The sequence below is a fragment of the Vitis riparia genome, chromosome 2, assembly GCF_004353265.1.
Source record: "Vitis riparia cultivar Riparia Gloire de Montpellier isolate 1030 chromosome 2, EGFV_Vit.rip_1.0, whole genome shotgun sequence".
Taxonomy (NCBI): Eukaryota; Viridiplantae; Streptophyta; class Magnoliopsida; order Vitales; family Vitaceae; genus Vitis; species Vitis riparia.
In genome coordinates this window covers 10,920,196-10,939,484 of record NC_048432.1, presented here as the reverse complement: position 1 = coordinate 10,939,484, position 19,289 = coordinate 10,920,196, and the positions used below count along the sequence as shown (strand labels likewise).

At 38.3% G+C, this 19,289-nt stretch overlaps 1 protein-coding gene and 1 long non-coding RNA gene across 3 annotated transcripts in view; one reads left to right on the top strand and one right to left on the bottom strand.

Annotated features, from left to right (window-relative positions):
* Positions 1-19,289, bottom strand: part of LOC117905135 (uncharacterized protein At4g17910) — a 55,358-nt gene that overhangs the window by 5,931 nt on the left and 30,138 nt on the right. For both annotated transcript variants that reach the window (XM_034818047.1, XM_034818057.1), the window contains exons 9-11: positions 3,730-3,817; positions 2,265-2,391; positions 2,067-2,171 (exon numbers count right to left, since the gene is read on the bottom strand). In XM_034818047.1, coding sequence (XP_034673938.1) covers positions 2,067-2,171; positions 2,265-2,391; positions 3,730-3,817 — 320 coding nt within the window. The remainder of the gene's footprint in view (positions 1-2,066; positions 2,172-2,264; positions 2,392-3,729; positions 3,818-19,289) is intronic.
* LOC117905149 lies at positions 16,843-17,428 on the top strand. The gene is made up of 2 exons (XR_004649661.1): positions 16,843-16,919; positions 17,198-17,428. It is a non-coding gene; the product is annotated as an uncharacterized LOC117905149 (long non-coding RNA).

The following is a 19,289-nucleotide window of genomic DNA, read 5'->3' as shown; positions in this document are numbered from 1 at the left end:
GCAAATTAACCCCCTTGTGAGGGATGTGATCCAGCTACACCTTCAAGTTTAGCACATGGCTAGCACATGAATTAAAAATAAATATGCCAAATTAAAAATCTATCTACTTAGACTAGACATAACGAAGCAAAAGAACAGAAAAGAACAGAAAAGAAACAAGCAAAGAACACAAAATGGGCCACAAAGGCATTCTTTCCCACCTTTCTGTAGCTAGCCTTATGCAGCCCATCTTGGCTATAAAATCAACTATAATCAGTGTTGAAAATGTCGAGATATGTTGGTGATTCTGCACAGAAAAATCGCATATCGAAGGCTGCCAAAACAACAAAGCATGGAGATATCTTGGAAGACTGATCTTTCCAAATAATTGGCAAGTTTTCACTGATAAATCAGCATTATACCAACATCTGAGGAAATTTTGGAAAGAAACCCATTAGTTCTGCCATTATTTCACGACATATTGGCAATTTTTTGCTGATAATTTTGCTCTACCAGCAGATAAAACAGGTGCTGCTCCCCCATTTTCCATTTCAAAATTCAAATACTTCACCTTTTGCTTGAAATAGGAGCATTTGTTCATTAAATACCTCAATCATTCTTCCTCCATTTTCCATTTCAAAATTCAAATGTAATTATATTGTTAAACTACCAATTTTCCAACATGTAGTGATAAGGTTCAAACACTTGACCTCCCACCAAATGGGGCTCAATTATCATATTAGCAACCAATTGTCCTTAAAGTTTAAGCTTAAAAGATTTGAACTCACAATGTATGTCATGCACTCTAACACTCCCTCACGTGTAATCTCTATTTTTTGGACTTACACAAAGGCTTAATAAATTGGGTGAATATATATATATATATGTGTGTGTGTGTGTGTGTGTGTATTGTTGTATTATGTCTTATCTATAATAATTAAATATAAGACTATAAGTTATAAAAAAAAAAAAAGCATCAACATTTTTAAATCAAAATAATACTTAACATATATCATCATTTTTTTATTCCTTAAATACAGCCAAACTAAATACATTATTTTAGTATTAATGCACTTTCAAATTCCACATGTTACTACTGAATGTCACACATTATATCATATATTGATTTTTTCAATAAAACAACTTTAATATGTGTATTATTGCTTCTTTTATCATTTTTTTTTATGAGTGTTCACTAATATTTCTGAGTTTTGATCAATTTTTGTCTCACCAATATTCTTTGTTTAAATTTTTATCATTTTTTTTATATTTTCATAAAATCAATATATCCATGAAATCCTACATTTTTATCCTTGACTATAATTAGTCTTGTACCAGGAGGTTATTGAGGATGGAGCAAGGAAGAAAAGGTTCAATGGTATAGGACTAAATAAAAACTCTTAAGAATGTCTTAATGCCTAATGCTCACCCATCAATATTTTAATTTTAGGTAGCTGGTATCCAACACCTACAAGCTTTTATGCTCTTGCCACCAATGATGATTGAAGTTTTTATACCTTTGAAAAAAATTAGAATTATGAGAAAACTCTCAAATCAAATCTTGAAATAACTTGAATAGGTTCTATAAACTGTAGTCTACTATTTTTCCACACAGAGACACATACACATTAGTGTTTTATGTCCATCCTCTTGGTTCACACATTTGTTGTCCCAATTATCATTGGTTTTATACCCTTGTTGGCAACCAATTTTAGCTTGTAGTCTCACTCATTCCAAATTGCCCTTTCTTTAAAAAAATATTCTTTTCTTATGGAAGTTACAATGCCTATCTTGTTCTCTTCCAACCCTCTCTTTTCATTATATCTTTCATCTATTTTATTCATATAGCTTCCATTTGAATTCCTATTTTTCTCTTCTATCCCCTCTTCTCTTATCATCGAATTCTTTTCTTTTTAAATTTTCACAAAAGAAGAAAAAAGAGAATTTCTTTTCCTCATCATGTACAACAATTCCACCAAAGAGAATTCAACAAAAGAAAACAAAGTAATCAATGGTTCCTATCAGAGAAATTAAAAATAAAATTAAAAAATAAAGAGTTTAAATCAACAAGCCATCAAATATATTACCAAATATGCTAAAAAATCCCTCCTTATTTTGGCTAATGAAGTCCAATCCCCTTTTGTCTGAAAGTAGATACATGTTTAATCCATTCATCAAGCAACTCTGGTGTCCTGAATGAAGCAAAATTTTCTTAAGGAAAATCATACAATCTTTCCACAGGCATAATATGCAGGTAAAAATTAAAGAATCGATTGAAAGCATACCTATTAGAATTAAGGATCCTAGAATTCCACAATATTGTGGGGGAAGATTAACTATGGGTGTTAGAATTGACACAGCAGCAAGTGTGAAAAAGAAATTCCAATGCACTCCATATTCCCCCACATGAACCTACAAGTAAAATAGAAAAGACTAGCGTAATGTATAAGCAGCCCAGTAAGGTATAAGTTAAACCATTAAGCCCTAACAAAGACACGAATACAACATGAAACTTCAAATTTACAACATAATGGCTGAGGAGAATAATTATGAAGTAATCTCATTACTCATGCCCTACCAGAAGGTTACTTTTCAAAAAGTGATAGCACTCACAAAAGCACAATATGCTGCTTTTGCACCAACAATGACGAGAATTGACTAAATCTGTACAACATATAAACACATTTATAGGGAAATGCTACATTTTCTGCTTTCCTTTGATTAAAATGATTAGAATTGAAGTATGGAAATCTCACTAAGTTTTTATATCACATTCGAATGAAATGGTCAAATTTGTACAGTATATAGCAGTTTGTTTATCATACTGGTATGTTTGCACCTAATACCCCCAATCTCCTCTAAAGGAATTCCTTACACTCAGCGGGTTCTTTATCTTAGTACTATTGGCCCATATCATACCGAAAAAATAAAATAAAAAACAAAACCCAATCTACACTAAAAAACTGTCTGATTTACTATCTAATCAAGTGGTCACTGTTGGGTTCCCCATGCCCAAACCAAAGAAAATCCCTTCAAAATTCTCATTTTTCAAAAAGCCACAACCAACCAATTACCAATTTCACACCCAATCCCCCATATCATAGGAAGGTCACTTGAAAGACACTAACACTAGAAAGATAACTATCACAAAAATCAATCTTAAAGATCTGATATGGTCCCAAAGAGTCTAGTTATGGTCAATAGATAGGAAAGGAAAAAAGGATGGTATCCTCTACAAAAATTCCAAATTTCATCCTCACATTCATTACTCGTTTTTACAAGCAAAGAAAGAATTAATTGAAAAGCGACTAGGAAAACAAGGGGGCACACCCCAAGTACAATGGGGGTTTACAAAGGGCCCCAATAGGCTGAGAGAAGAGACAAAGAAAAGAAAAAAAAACCCAACAACTACTCCAACTGACAGCCATCCACTATTTAGTATTTACAACCAACAATCTACAAAATCTAGAGCAGAAAAATGACATATTCAAGAGGCAGATAAGACAAATGGAGAAGGGTGCAAATAGAGAAACAAGACAATCAGGTTGGCAGGTCCAAGCACAATACCAAACCTACTCATCTATAAATGGGTAGATTTACTCAAAGCCGACAAGTTCAGCAGAACACCCAATCGAAATAGTTTATTCTATCAGCGGAGGTTGGTGTGTTCAGATTTTGTTAGTTCAAAGTCAAAGAGCCATCAGAAAAATATATAATTAGACGGAGGAAAACTGAAGAAATATACTCTACCTGATAGTCCACACCTGCGGTAAAAACCAGACGACCAAACCCCAGAAGGATTAGTGGACTAGTAGACTTAAGTGCAGTCTTCCATTTCCTGGGGGAGCATGGACAAGCAAACAAGAAAACCACTAACATCAATATTGATGCACAACTAAAGGAGTTAAACCTCAATCTGCTTATGTATTTCAATGACTTCAACATCAAATCAAGTGTATCCAAATGCATTAATTATGATTCTGGAATACTGTAAAAAAATAAATTAATTAATTAAGCAAAACACCCACAATTAACCAATTAATTCCAACTGCCAGGTGAAAATACAAATATAACATTTGGAGTTAAATAGCAAAGAACAATATGTACCTCAGAAACAAGCGAATGAACTATATTAATTCATTTGACAGGAAAATAATAATATAGGAACAGGTGCCTAATATAAGGGATGCAACCCAAGTACGTATAGCACCTAACAAGCAAACTACAAAAGAGAGGAAGAAAAAAGGGAAAAGTATATTTCCATACACTCATGTGAAAAAAAACTACAAAATAGGAACCCATGTTAATAAAATACAATTTTCAAGCAGTTATTTAAAAATAATTAGCATTTCATACACTTTTTAATCAAAGGTACCACCTTTGATCAGTGAGTGCATGAAACTTGAATTATTTTTAAAGAATTCCTATTTTATGATTATTTTATATGAGTGCATGGAAACTCACTTTTGCCAAGGAAAAAAGGGAAACCACACAAGCCTTCAACACAACCCAAGAAATCAATGAAATCAGGAAAAGATAACTTCCAATTCGGCATTCCCTAGATATCTTCCTAACCACACAAACAGGAAGTATAGAATACTTTTCAGCTACATGTCACGGACTTAGTCGTTTACTAAGCTCGTGCAGTACTTAGAGAAGTCAAGATGCTTGATCTTGCTAAGTTAGCCTTACTCCCAATGCTTAGCTTACTAGGCTAAGACGCTCGCGATTCAGAAGTTGTAGAAGGCGTAGTAGGCAACTCTTAAAGAATAGAAGCTTTTATTGCTCAAGGAAGCCTTTACAAGTGCTTTGAGGACTCACTTGCTTGGTTAGGAAGTGATTTGGGTGGTGCATTGGCCAAATGAGGCTCTCACCTATTTATAAGCACCAATAGAACTCTCTGGAACCTTGGAGGGTTCCTTACAAATCAAGAAGATTCTAGAATACCCTACACAATTCTATGTACAACCCTATGTACAAGAGATCTCTAGAATTCTCTAGAAAGCCTTGGACTCTTCTCATGCCTTCCACCATAATGTAGAGATGTGTGGATATCTATAAGCATCTCTAGAACTTTCCACACTCTTCCCTCCAATGGCTTAGTGTAGATGGCTCTAGGAGTCTCCAGAAGCTTCCTGGGCTCTATATAAACCCATGAGGAGGCTCATTTGAAGCATCCTATGACATACAGCCCCAAATGCTCCAAACCATAGAAGATTCCTCAATTTATTTTCTTCCATAAATAACAAAATAAGCAGAGAAAGGCCAAAGTCTACACTTTCCTCTTACCATTTCAAATAAGCTTTCCATGTCAACTAGCCTACGTGTCATTAACTGGCAAGGGCAGCACCCAGGAAACATCAAAGGAAATCAGTCATACTGTCTCCACATCTCTAAAACCACTTCTAGAAATTCCATAGCCAACAATAATACTCATGATCAACCTCCACATTTGTGAAGCTGCTTCCAGAAATGCAATAAAAGACAGAATGGAATAGCTCCACATAATAGCATTATATGTATAGATTAATTAGTTTAAGACAAAATTAAGGAATCCTGAAATCGAGAGATGATGCAAGAGAGTGTAAACAGAATAGGAAAGGAATATATTTTTTGTATTTTTATTCAATATTCAAAACTGTATACACAGCTTCCTCTTTATAGAGGATTTTCTCAACACTAAAATAGAAAACAACTTAACAACCTAACAATATACATTTGTCTAACAGATTACAAAAGAATAAATCTCCTAATATCTTGTACATTTAAATCTCCTAATATCTTGCTAATTATCTCAGTCAATCCTATCTTTTTCAATACTCCCCCTCAAACTGGCTTAAAGATATCTTCCATAGTCAGCTTGCCAATTAGTCTGTCAAACTGCTTTGTAGGAATTCCTTTTGTAAGCACATCAGCCACTTGCTCGATAGTAGGAATATACAGCATACATATCAGTCCATTCTCGAGTTTTTCCTTAATATAGCACTTGTCTACCTCCACATTCCTTGTTCAGCCGTGAAGCATTGGATTATGAGCTATTGATATAGTTGCTTTGTTGTCACAATACAATTTCATTGGTAGGGTACTTGATATCTTCAATTCTTCCAACAGTCGTCTAATTCACAACACCTCACAGATTCCAAGAGCAACTAATCTGAACTTAGCCTCTGCGCTACTCCTAGCCACCACATTCTATGTTCTTGCTTCACCAAGTGACAAGGTTACCTCCAACAAAGGCGCATGTTGTAGTATGTGGCTCATATTTGAGCGAAAGACATATAGAGAAAAAGAGGCAAATGTCGAAGCATAGCGGAGCGACAGCATTTGGCATTCAAACTTGCATTTTTATAGTTGTAGGCAAACAACAGGTTGGGGGGTGCGGTTCAGGGGCATTTTTGGAATTTCATTACCCAAAAAGTTAATATAAATACCCTTTTATATAACCCTAATTTTAACATAGTGAAAACCCTCTTCCCTGTTCCCGTGGACGTAGGCAATTAGCTGAACCACGTTAAATCCGTCTTCTTTCTCGTTTTCTCCTTTTTCGCCATTAATCATTGCACGGATAACAATAGTGCAATAACCAAAGGTTGACACCTATCTACTACACTCCCAACCCAATTTGCATCTATAAATGCTTCAAACTATAGGTGCCCACGACCTTTAAACAGTAAACCCCTTCCAAGTGACCCTTTTAGATATCCAAGGATTCTATAAACAGCATTAAAGTGTTGTTGTCCAGGTGCATGCATGAACTGGCTCACCATGCTTACTGCAAAAGCAATATCTGGACGTGTATGTAACAAATAAATCAGCCTCCCAACTAGCCTTTGATACTGCTCTTTATCCTTCACTTCATCATCTTTGGAGGGCAGCAATTTTATGTTGGGTTCAATAGGTGTTTCGACTGGTTTACAGCCTAGTTGTCTGTTTCACCAAGTAAATCAAGGACATATTTACGTTGGTTTACAAATATACCTTCTTTGGATCTAGCAAACTCCATTCCAAGGAAGTACTTTAAGGCTCCCAAATCCTTGATTTCAAATTCCGTTGCAAGTCTTCTTTTCAATCTCTCCAACTCTTCTTTGTCACTGCCAATCAAAACTATATCATCCACATAAACAATCAGAATAGCAATCTTACCATCTTTATTGTCTTTGTAAAACATATTATGGTCAGCTTGGCTTTGATAGTAGCCACAATTCTTTATAGCTTTTCCAAATCTCTCAAACCAAGCTCTAGGAGATTGTTTGAGACCATATAGGGATTTTTTTAATTTGCAAACTTTGATCGAAGCTTCTCCTCGAATCCAGGTGGTAGGTTCATAAATACTTCCTCCTCCAGATCTCCATTTAGGAAGGCATTTTTTATGTCTAACCGGTGTAAAAGCCAGTTGAAATTTACAGCCAAAGATAACAAAATTCTGGTTGAGTTTATCTTGGCTACAAGAGCGAAAGTTTCCTGGTAATTAATACCATAGGTTTGAATAAATCCTTTTGCTAATAGTCTCACCTTGCATCGTTCTATGCTCCCATCAGCTTTACATTTCACAATAAAGACTCACTTACAACCTCCAATTCTTTTCTCCTTATATAAATCCACTAACACCCAAGTACTACTTTTAAGAGCATTCATCTCCTCCATCACTGCTACTTTCCAATTTGGATCATCAAGGGCTTCCTGAATGTTTCTTGGAACAATCATGTGTGAGATTTTTTAGGTAAAGGCTTTACGAGTTTTAAAAAGTTTTTTATAAGATAGATATTTGGCAATGGGATATTTAGTGCAAGTTTGTGTACCTTTTCTAAGGGTTATAGGAATATCAAGGTCTAAAGAAGAAATGACAGGAATTGAAGGTAGGTTAGGAGTAGGACTACCTGTGATATCAGGAGCTTTAGTTCCCAAAGGTCGAGATTGGTCATTACCAAGAGGAATATGTTGACTTTGACTCTTTTGATGAGTCTTTCTCCGAGTATAAACCAGATGCTCAATATTTGATTGTACTGATTCTCCCCTGTTTTAAATACAGTAATGTTTGGCACTATATGACTAGAATTTTTGTCAGTCTTAACACATTGGTCCTCAAGGTTGTTAGTCTTATCACATTGTTCCTCAGGATTATAAATAAGAGATGGAGTAGTTAAAATTGTATTTGGTAATGGAGTGAGAGATAAATCCCAAAAAATTTCTTCCATTACATCATTCTCCTCCTGAAGAGAATTTTTGTCAAAAAGAGATTTATCTTCAATGAAAAAGACATCCATACTCACATACATTTTTCTGGTTTGGGGACTATAGCATTTATACCCTTTTTTATTAGAGGCATACCCAATGAAAACACATTTTTATGCCCTTAGATCAAGGTTAGACCGATTATGATTATGTAGGTGAACAAAAACAATGCAGCCAAAAACTTTTAAAGGTAAGTCAGAGTACATTCTAGATAAAGGAAAGACTTTTTGAAAACATTCTAGTAGTGTGCTATACTTGAGAATTCTGGTAGGCAGTCGGTTAATGAGATAGGAGGCTGTCAAAACAGCTTCCCCCCAATAATATCTTAGAACATTCATGGAAAGCATAATTTTTTTATAGGAAATGACAAAGAGATATATTGAAAGAAATGAGAAGTACAAGAGAAGGATGAGGAATCCTCCCACCAAAGAAAAACTAAACAATAAGAATACAAAAACAAGAAGCTACAATATAAAAACAATCAAACTCTCTAAGCTAGTCCATCCCGTTGGAGCTACACATTGCTAGCCAATCTAGTTGTGACACATTAAGGGGAATGCCCTTAAAAACCATGGAGTAGGAAGTCCAAAGAAAAGTAAGAAAGTGAATGGAATTCCATAGATTCTCTGAATTCCTTGCTTTATCCTCAAATATCCTCACATTTCTATCCTGTCACACAACCCAAATTAAAGCAATGCACGCGATTTGCCACAAAACTAACCCTCTCTTGGATAATCCAAAACCTTTATAATTGATTGACATCATGTCGGAGATGTTTCTCGGGGGAACCGAATCCATCTTAGCTAACTAAAATAATCTGTGTCACAACCCCATCGTCAACAAACAATGTAGGAAAAGGTGATATGTTGATTCTCCATGCTTCATACACAACTTACAAATGTCTGGACTAAGAGCTTTATAGGATCTTCTCAATTGTAGCAAGTCATTAGTATTTACCTTCTTGTGTGCCACTAACCAGACGAAGGACTTGACTTTAAAAGGGACTTGAGAATTCCATACAAACTTAGTAGGGAAAACTGGAGATGAATCGGAAAGGTGGGACAAGGCTAGAAAGAAAGACTTGACTGTAAATAGCCCTGAAGAAGATAAAGACCAGGATCTTGCATCTGAAACCGATGGGGATAAATGCAAACAATCAAGTGACCGCATGAGGCTTTCTAAATCTTCTATCTCAGAATCGGAAAGGTTACGACGGAAATTAAAGTTCCAAGAGAAGGGACGAGTAAAATCGAGAATTGAAGATATAGGAATATTTTTATCCGTGACTAATCTAAATAATCTTGGATATTGGAATCCCAAGGTTGGTCCCCCCACCACAAGTCTTCCCAAAAGCAAATTTTTTCCCCATCTCCTACCACAAACCGAGTATACTTGGAAAAATCTTGAAAGACTTGTGCAATAGCCTTCCAAGGACAACGATGTGACCATTTGACTACAGTGTTGGCATCCCAACCATTGGAATGTGTCTCATAAATGCTTAAAATGACCTGATGTCACAGAGCTGAACTATTCCTAGGATACCTCCACAACCATTTCCTTAAAAGAGCGAGATTTCTTAGAGAAATCTTCCCAAATCCCAATCCCCCTTTTACCTTCAGTTTACACACTACATCCCAACTAACAAGATGATCTCTTTTACCTTCCCCAACCCTTGACCATAGGAAGTCCCTTTGCAATCTCTCAATTTTTGCAGCCACTGAAGCGGGAATCTTAAACAAGGAGGGAAAGTAGTTAGGAATGTGGGAAAGGCATGAATGGATAAGAGTTATCCTATCTCCAAAAGATAAGTGAGCCTTTTGCCACCCATCTAATCTCTGTGAGATTCTCTCAATCACTGGATCCCAAAAGCCACAAGCCTTTGGATTCCCTCCCAAAGGAAGACCCAGGTAAAGTATAGGCCAATCAAAAGCCTTGCAATCAGCATCAAGGCCAACCTAGAAAGATGATTCTGATCAAGGTTGATGCCAAAAAGATTACTCTTGTCAAGATTGACCTTAAGCCCAGAAATTTGCCCAAACACTAACAATAAACTCTTGAGAGTTTGCAGATCTTCCGCACAAGTGTTAAAAAGAAAATGGTATCATTTGCGAATTGCAGATGGGACACCCTTGTTCTATTCCTACCTACGCTGAAACCCCCCAACAAACTTCTTTCCTCTGCTCTCAACAACATCCTACTCAACACATCTGCGACGATAGTAAACAGAAAAGGGGATAGAGGGTCACCTTGTCTTAATCCTCTAGTTGCCTTGACCCACCCTTTAGTGTTTCCACTCACTAGAACTGCATAAGAGACCATAGACAAATAGCATCTCATCCAAGTCCTCCATCTAGGACTAAACCCCTTCTTCTCCAACACATGATCCAAAAAATCCTAACTCACATGGTCGTAAGCCTTTTCAAAGTCAATTTTGAAAACAACTCCTTCCTCCCCTGATCGTCTTTTCTCATCCACTATCTCATTGGCTATAAGAACTGCATCCAAAATTTGTCTCCCTTGAACAAATGCACCTTGAGTAGAATGGATAGTTTCATGTAGTACCCCTCTTAATCGCCCTAATAGAACTTTGGTTATTATCTTATAGAGACAAGTGTTCAAGCTAACAGGTCTAAAGTCTGAGATTTTCTTTGTCTGGCCTTTTTTTGGGCAAAAGAACAATAAAGGAGGCATTGGTGCTTTGATTGATAATCCCACTTCTGTGAAACTCTACGAACACCCTCACTAAGTCCTCCTTGATCACATCCCAACAATCTTGAAACACTACAATGATAAATCCATCAGGCCCTAACGTCTTATCCCGATCCAACTGAAAATTTCATGGAAAGCATAATTGCACGAGCCACTTCAAGTAAATGTTTATTTTTTCTTTCAGCAATTCCATTTTGTTGAGGGGTATTCACACAAGTGAATTGATGGTGGATACCTTTTTCTTTCAAAAAAACTACCCAAAAATTCATTAAAATACTCAATTCCGTTATCAATGTGAAAAATGCCAATTTTTACTTGGAACTAAGTTTCAATCATGTTATAAAAATTTTGGAAAAGTTTTCCAACTTCTGATTTATCCTTCATCTAATAAACCCAAGATAAACGTGTATGATCATCTATAAAGGTAACAAACCATTTTTTTCCAGAAGTAGTTGTAATTTTTTAAGGTCCCCACACATCACTATGTATTAAATAAAATGGTTTTGAGGGAACATAAGGTTTTGGATAATAAGTAGTACGATGACTCTTAGATAAATAACAACTTTCACAATAAAAAGATGAACAATCCAATCCTTTAAACAAAGTGGGAAACAAATGTTTAAGATATAGAAAACTAGGGTGTCATAGTCTTAAGTGCCAAGCATTATTTTTTTATTTTTTTTATTTTTGATAAGAAGTGCCAAGCATTATTTGTTCATAAACAAAAAGAAAACGAACACTACTAAGGCCCTGAGCCCGTTTATTGGAGAAAACACCATCAAAGTAGTAAAGGTCATCTATCAACTTAGCACTGCCAATCTTCTTCACTGAGTTCTGGTCCTAAAATTCACAGTGAGAATTATAGAAAAAAACATGACAATTAGAGTTTTTGGTAAGTTTACTCACAAACAAAAGATTACATGTTAATTTCGGAACATGGAGAACAGATTTAAGATCTATGTTCTCAAATAATTTTACCAAGCCTTTTTCGGCTCTAGGTGAGAAACTACCATCAACAATCCTAATTTTTTCACTGCCAGAACATGGTGAATAAGTGTTGAACAAATTTGAAAAACTAGTCATATGGTCAAAAGCTCCAGAATCAATTATCAATGGAGTAGAATTGAAACAACATGAAAAGGCATTAGGTGCACTACCTATTTGTGCTAGAGAAACACTAGGAATACCCAATGGAGAATTGGATTTTAGAAGTTTCAGAAGGTGATCCATCTGCTCCTTGCTAAAGGGACTTGACTTTGATTCATTGACAGTAGCATTGGCCTTGGGATTTGAACGATTTCTTCTCTCTTCGGGCTTGCTGCTTTGCCAATTTGTTGGTTTTCCATGGATTTTCCGGCAGGTTTCTCGAGTTTGGCGTGGTTTGTTACAATAATCGCACCAGACCTGTGGCCTTTCTCCAAGCCCTGGCTGAAAACTGGCTGCTTTATTGGCAAAACCTTCAGCAACACTAAAAGCAGAACTTTCAACACTTCCGCTACTAGATTTCTTTCCCAACATTATGTATCGACGGCTTTCTTCCCTTTGAACTTCAGCAAAGACTTCGCTGATTTTAGGAAGAGGAACTTTGCCAATAATCTGTCCTCTAACCTCATTGTAGACCCCCATTTAGGTCATTCTTTGCTGCAGCTGATTTTGCCACGTGGAAGAGCCCCAGCGAGCCACGTGTCGCCTCCTTAGTGGCTATAAGGGAATCAGCCTTGCTTTTTGGGAAACAAATCAGATGATGACAGGTGTCAAGAAGATTATGGAAAAAGCTGATTTCTGTTATGAGGAACGGATGAGAGAGGGGCTGGGGGGAGTGGTGCTTTTGGGTGTTTGTTTCTGCAGAGATAGAGAAGGGGGGAGACAGAGGTTGAGAGGGCTTTAGAGGGAAAGAAGAAAAAGAAAACAAAGGGGGTTTTGGAGTTTTCTAGAAAGAAAAGGTGAGAAAAGCTAGGAAGAAACAGAGCAGATTTCGGGGGAGCGGAGAGAAAGGTGAGAAAAGTTAGGAAGAAACAAGGCAGCTTTTCTGTTATAGAGGGAGGGGATTTCTTTGGGCTAGAGAGAGTTATCCAGAGTGAGGTAGAGATCGAAGAAGGAAGAAGAAGAGGGTTTTATTGAGTTCCTGTCGATCTGGTTGGAGGGAATCACTCTCAGGTAGGCTTTTCTTCTCTTTTTCTATTCATTCTTGGGAGATATTTGGGGATTGCTAGTAAGTATGTTCATATATATATTTTTTATTTTTATGGTTCTTGCTGAAGATCAGTTTGTCCTTATTTCTTTTTCCCCATGATATATCTGTAAATGCTTTGATTCTTGTTGGATTGCTCATTTGTTTTCACTCACCATCATCTGAGCCCATTATTTCAAACATGAGATGTGGCTTGTGTGAGTTCGTTTTATCCCTTCCCATTGTGCTCTGTTTTTTCGCCATTTTCCCCTGTTCCTAGTACCCTCCCAGAGTGCATCAACTCTCTCATCCGTGTTTAAGGAAGGGAAGCAAAGTAGCAGACGAGATTTTCTGGGGGGAGCAGGGTGTTTTTTGTTACTGGCTGAGGGATAGCTCTGTCCTTGAACGACGCCGGCGGCGAAACGCCTTCGCCATCACCGGAACGCCAAGCAACCACAGCCATAACCGCTCGGAACCTAGAGCCAGCACCGAATTGGGCTCCCATTAATGGTGACAAACTCGAACAAAATGGAGCAGACCTTGAGCTGAAGCTTCACCGCTTGTAGTTCTTGGAGATGCCACAAAAGGAGAATCATGGAACAATAGCACCAGAAAGGTTGTATGTAGAGTGGTGCTATGAATACTGGGCAAGTGATGATGTAAAGGTTTCTTGGTGCTGCCAATGAAGACGATTCAAATGACCATTTGCTTACTGTTCGGTCTATGCAATGTTGATCAATTTTAATATGCTTTTGTCATTTCTCTGCTCTTTGGATAGACCAAGTCCCATCTGGAACCGATGCAAGGCCAACACTAACAAGAAGACATACAGATTCAGTAGAGACTATCACAGTTACAGCTATTGAAATACAGTTTCAGTCCAAGGAGGGTCTTCAGGAATGCCTTTAAGGATGCTTCAGAACAAGGTTTCTCACCATCAACCTCCATGTTTGAGCATGAAGAAGCTACAGCAGTCAAGTCAGATTCCTGGCTCCTAGTTGAAGGCTTCAATCCAAGCAATTCTTTTCTACGCACACATCAGAGTCCAGAGTAGTAAGTGCATAGCCCATCAAACCTTTATGCACTACATGGTGATGTATCTCAGTATCAAAGGAAGAGGACGTTAGACGATTTCCATAAAGAAAAATTCACCATGCATGTTGCTACTGACGTTGCGGCACGTGGGCTTGGTATTTCCAACGTTGATTTAATTATCCACTATGAATTGCCCAATGGTTCAGATGCTTTTGTGCATTGCTTTGGTGGTATTGGTAGTGTAGGAAAAGACGGGACTGTTGCACTACACTCAAAAATGGCAAAGAAGGTGCTACTCGGACGCTCTTTCTCGCTATGTTGATTAGGCTGATAGGGAACCTGTATTCTCTTTGGGGATGCTGCTACATAACGGGAAGGATTACTGCTGAGGCCCTTAAGGAACGAGTTATGAAGGTTCTTCAAGTCTGGGCGGACTGGTTCCTATTTTCAAATGCATATGTCAATGGATTGCGGGCTACTTTTCTTCGATCTGGGAACTCTGGCGTAACACCTATTCATTCTATATGTGGTGATGCACCAGAAATAGAAAAGAAAACTATGCTCAGAAGTGCAACCCAGAGCCAAACTGCCACTGTTTTCATGAGAAACTTTTGGGCTTGGAATCTCCGTCCTATTTCAGAGCCATGGCAATGGTAAGTATACAAACTTATTCTGATTGGGTTTGAAGGCGAAGAACCCAAGTTTTGATGACCCAGATGGTTACTAATTTATTCCACGTGTGCCCACAAATTCTTTATCCACCTCATGCGTGATCATAATACACATGTTCATACATTCAAGAGGGCGTGTATAGCTGTCCACCTAAAGGCTGTGCAGAATGACAGTTATGGGGTTTCTTTTGGGCCTGAATTTGGGATATTTGAGATAGAGCTGATGAGAATGCTTATGAAGATAATAAGGAGGAACAGTGGGTGGACGTCCTAAAAATTCTCTGTTAAAAGGGGAGGCTTTCTCTTCTCTAATTCCAATCCAAAAGTATGGGAGGTTCTGTGGCGTGGCAGTAAGCATATTGGACTTCGAGCAACTTCCAGATTTAATGGACTGCACGTTCTATGGATATGTGAGGCACAAGCTTTCCCAATAGAATCCAAGGACGATCACCCCTACACATACGGCAGCCACTGTCAAAGGACAGCTTTGCTGTCCACACCTTCCTTATTTTAGCCCTTCACACCTTCCTTATTTTAGCCCTCCACACCTTCCATATTTTAGCCCACACTTGCTGTCCACACCTTCCTTATTTTAGCCCTCCACACCTTCCTTATTTTAGCCCACACTTGCTGTCCACACCTTCCTTAATTTAGTCCACCCTTCTTTCCTTATTTTAGCCCACAATGTTTCCTTATTTCTCCATTGATTATTCTGTACAGTTAGCATATATTATTTGATAGATTATAGTTTACATGTATAGAGCTAGAATCATGCTGTAATTTATTTGTTTTTTATTTGCTTTCCATGTAAAGCATCCTTGTAAAGTCTATATATAATATACAAAACTCAAGGCCAAGGTATTCGGTCATTCACACAATATTTTGACATGGTATCAGAGCAAGGTTGCTAATTTTTCTTCCCTCAAATTCTTTTCTGTCTTTTCGGTTTCGGAGGTGCCTCTCGTATCTTTCGGTCAAGTCTGTGTTGATCCGTGCTGCACCCAACCACAACCATTTTTCTCAGTATTTCTGTGGTTGTTCAGTTTTCTTCTGGGATTTTTTTTGGTCCATCCTTTTGTCTCGGGTTCTATTTTTTTTCGGTCAAGTCTATTTATTTTCTATGGATTCCGCACCTCTGTGTGTTAAGTTTACAGGCATAAATTATTCTACCTGGGCATTTCAATTTGAACTTTTTCTCAAGGGAAAAGACCTTTGGGGTCATATTGATGGCACGGATGTTGAAAAACCATCAACTTTTGACAAATCTCAGGATGTTGGGTCTTCTCCTTCATGGGCTGTGCTTGATGCACGCATCATGTCTTGGCTTCTTGGTTCAGTGGAGCCTCATATTGTCACCCACTTGCGGCCCCATCGCTCTGCTCAATCTATGTGGGCTTATTTGAAGAAAGTTTATCATCAGGATAACGATGCTCGTCGCTTTCAATTAGAACATGCGATTGCCACGTTTCAACATGGTAGTCTTTCCATCCAGGACTACTACTCAGCATTTCTGACTCTTTGGCATGAATATGCTGATTTGGTTACAGCGGATGTTCCTATTGCTGCTCTTTCAACTATTCAGACTATTCACGCGACTACCCGGCGTGATCAGTTTCTTATGAAACTACGTCCGGAATATGAATCTGTCCGCTCCTCTTTACTGAATAGATCTCCTGTTCCCTCTCTTGATATTTGTTTTGGTGAGTTACTTCGCGAAGAGCAACGCCTTAGTACTCAAGCTATTTTGGAGCAATCTCATGGCAGTTCCGGGACGACAACTGTAGCTTATGCTGCCCAAGGCCGCGGACCACCTATGCATTCTAAAAACTTGCAGTGTTTTTGCTGCAAGGAATATGGGCATATTGCTGCCACTTGCCCTAAGAAGTTTTGTTCTTATTGCAAGAAGAAGGGTCACATTATCAAAGAATGTCGTATTCGCCCCCAGAATCGTCAGGCCCACGCATTTCAGACTTCGGTTATTATCCCTCCTGTAGCAACTTCTGCAACAGACGACTCTCCTTCAGCTGCGTGCTCTATTCCTGCACATCCTGCACCAGATTATTGCACCCCAGAAATGGTGCAACAGATATTAATTTCAGCATTATCAGCAATGGGGTTTCAAGGTAACAATTCTACTAAACTCTGGTACGTGGACTCGGGGGCCTCTAATCACATGACTAATAATCCCACCGCTTTGTGTCATGTTCGGCCCTACGCTGGTCAATCTTCCATTCAGACTGCCAATGGCAGCTCTTTGCCCATAGCTGCTATCGGCGATGCCTCCTCTAAGTTCACTGACGTGTTTCTTGCTCCTCAGCTTTCCACGAATCTTATTTCTGTTGGCCAATTAGTTGATAACAATTGTGCTGTTAATTTTTCTGGTAATGGTTGTGTTGTGCAGGACCAGGTAACGGGGAAGCCGATCGCAAAGGGACCTAAAGTGGGGCGCTTGTTTCCACTATTTTTACCTGTTCCAGATTTTTCTCCACTTTCTTCTATTAAGTCTTTTGCTTGTAATAATGTTTCAGATCTTAGTATGGTGTGGCATCGTCGTTTAGGCCATCCCAATACTCAAATCTTATCTCATGTATTGAACTCTGATTTACCTGGTAATAAGGATCGTTATTCTTTATCTCTTGAGTGTGATTCTTGCAAACTTGGTAAAAGTAAAACTCTTCCCTTCCCTTTGCATGCAAGTAGAGCATCTCATTGCTTTGATCTTATCCATAGTGATGTTTGGGGACCTTCCCCGGTTAGTTCACATGAGAAATTTAAATATTATGTGACTTTCATTGATGATCATAGCAGATTTACTTGGGTCTACTTTCTTCGCTCTAAATCTGAGGTCTTTCGTACTTTCACTGAGTTTTTAGCGTATGTTGACAATCAATTTTCTACTTCTATTAAGACATTACGCACAGATTCCGGTGGTGAGTATTTGTCTACTGAGTTTCAAGCATTCTTGGCTTCTAAGGGTATTATTCATCAACGTTCATGTCCCTCTACTCCTCAACAAAATGGAGTTGCCGAACGCAAAAATCGTCATCTTTTAGATGTGGTACGTACTCTCTTGTTAGAATCTTCTGTTCCATCCATGTTTTGGGTAGAGGCTCTAAAAACTGCTACTCACTTGATTAATCGTTTACCTTCTCAAGTCCTACATATGGAGTCTCCCTATTTCCGCTTATTTGCTAAGCAACCTAGTTATGATCACCTTCGTATTTTTGGTTGTGTATGCTTTGTTCATTTACCTCCTCATGAGCGACATAAATTATCTGCTCAATCTGTTTGATGTGCTTTCTTGGGATATAATATGTGTCAAAAGGGATTTGTTTGCTATGATCCTACATTATATCGTACACGTATTTCTAGGAATGTTATTTTCTTTGAAAATCAACATTTCTTTCCTATATCCTCTTCTACTGTGTCATCCTCTTCTACTGTGGTCCTTCCCTCCTTTGAGCAACAGTTCTCAGATCTTCATCCAGTCAGTTCTCGCTTTCAACCAGGTATTGTGTATACGAGACGCTCCCGCCCACAGTCTCTTTCAGTGGCTCACCCGATATCTGATCCTACCACGCTCCAGATGCAGTCAGTTGCAGCACCTTCAGTACGTCGCTCTTCTCGAGTGTCTGTACCTCCGAATAGGTATGGATTTCCCTCTTCCAGTTCTGGCAATTCTATTTCAGCCCTTACTGCTGCATTGTCCAAATTTGATATTCCCACATGCTACTCACATGCTGCTAAGCATGATTGTTGGCGACAAGCTATGCAGGAAGAAATTGCCGCTCTAGAGGCCAATCACACTTGGGACATTGAGCCCTGTCCTCCCACTATTGTTCCTCTGGGTTGCAAATGGGTTTACTCAGTCAAGGTCCGATCTGATGGAAGTTTGGATCGTTACAAAGCTCGGCTTGTTGCACTTGGGAATAATCAGGAATATGGTGTCAATTATGAAGAGACCTTTGCTCCTGTGGCTAAAATGACTACTGTTCGTACTATTCTAGCTCTTGCTGCTTCCAGTGATTGGCCACTACATCAGATGGATGTAAAAAATGCTTTTCTTCATGGGGATCTTAAAGAGTGTATTTATATGAAGCCACCCCCGGGATTGTTTCCCTCTCCGACTTCACATGTGTGTAAGCTTCGTCGCTCTCTTTATGGTCTCAAACAGGCTCCGAGAGCCTGGTTTGATAAATTCCGCACCACTTTATTACAATTTTCATTCAGGCAGAGCAAGTATGACACTTCCTTGTTTCTTCGGAAATCAGACATGGGTATTGTTGTTCTTTTGGTTTATGTTGATGATATTGTGATCACTGGTTCCGATTCTGCTTTACTTGGTCAGCTCAAAACTCATCTCTCCGAGTCCTTTCATATGAAAGATCTTGGGTCTCTCACATATTTTCTTGGTCTTGAGGTGCATCATAGTCCCTCTGGTATTTCCCTCAATCAACATAAGTATGCGAGTGACTTGGTGGCTACAGCTGGTC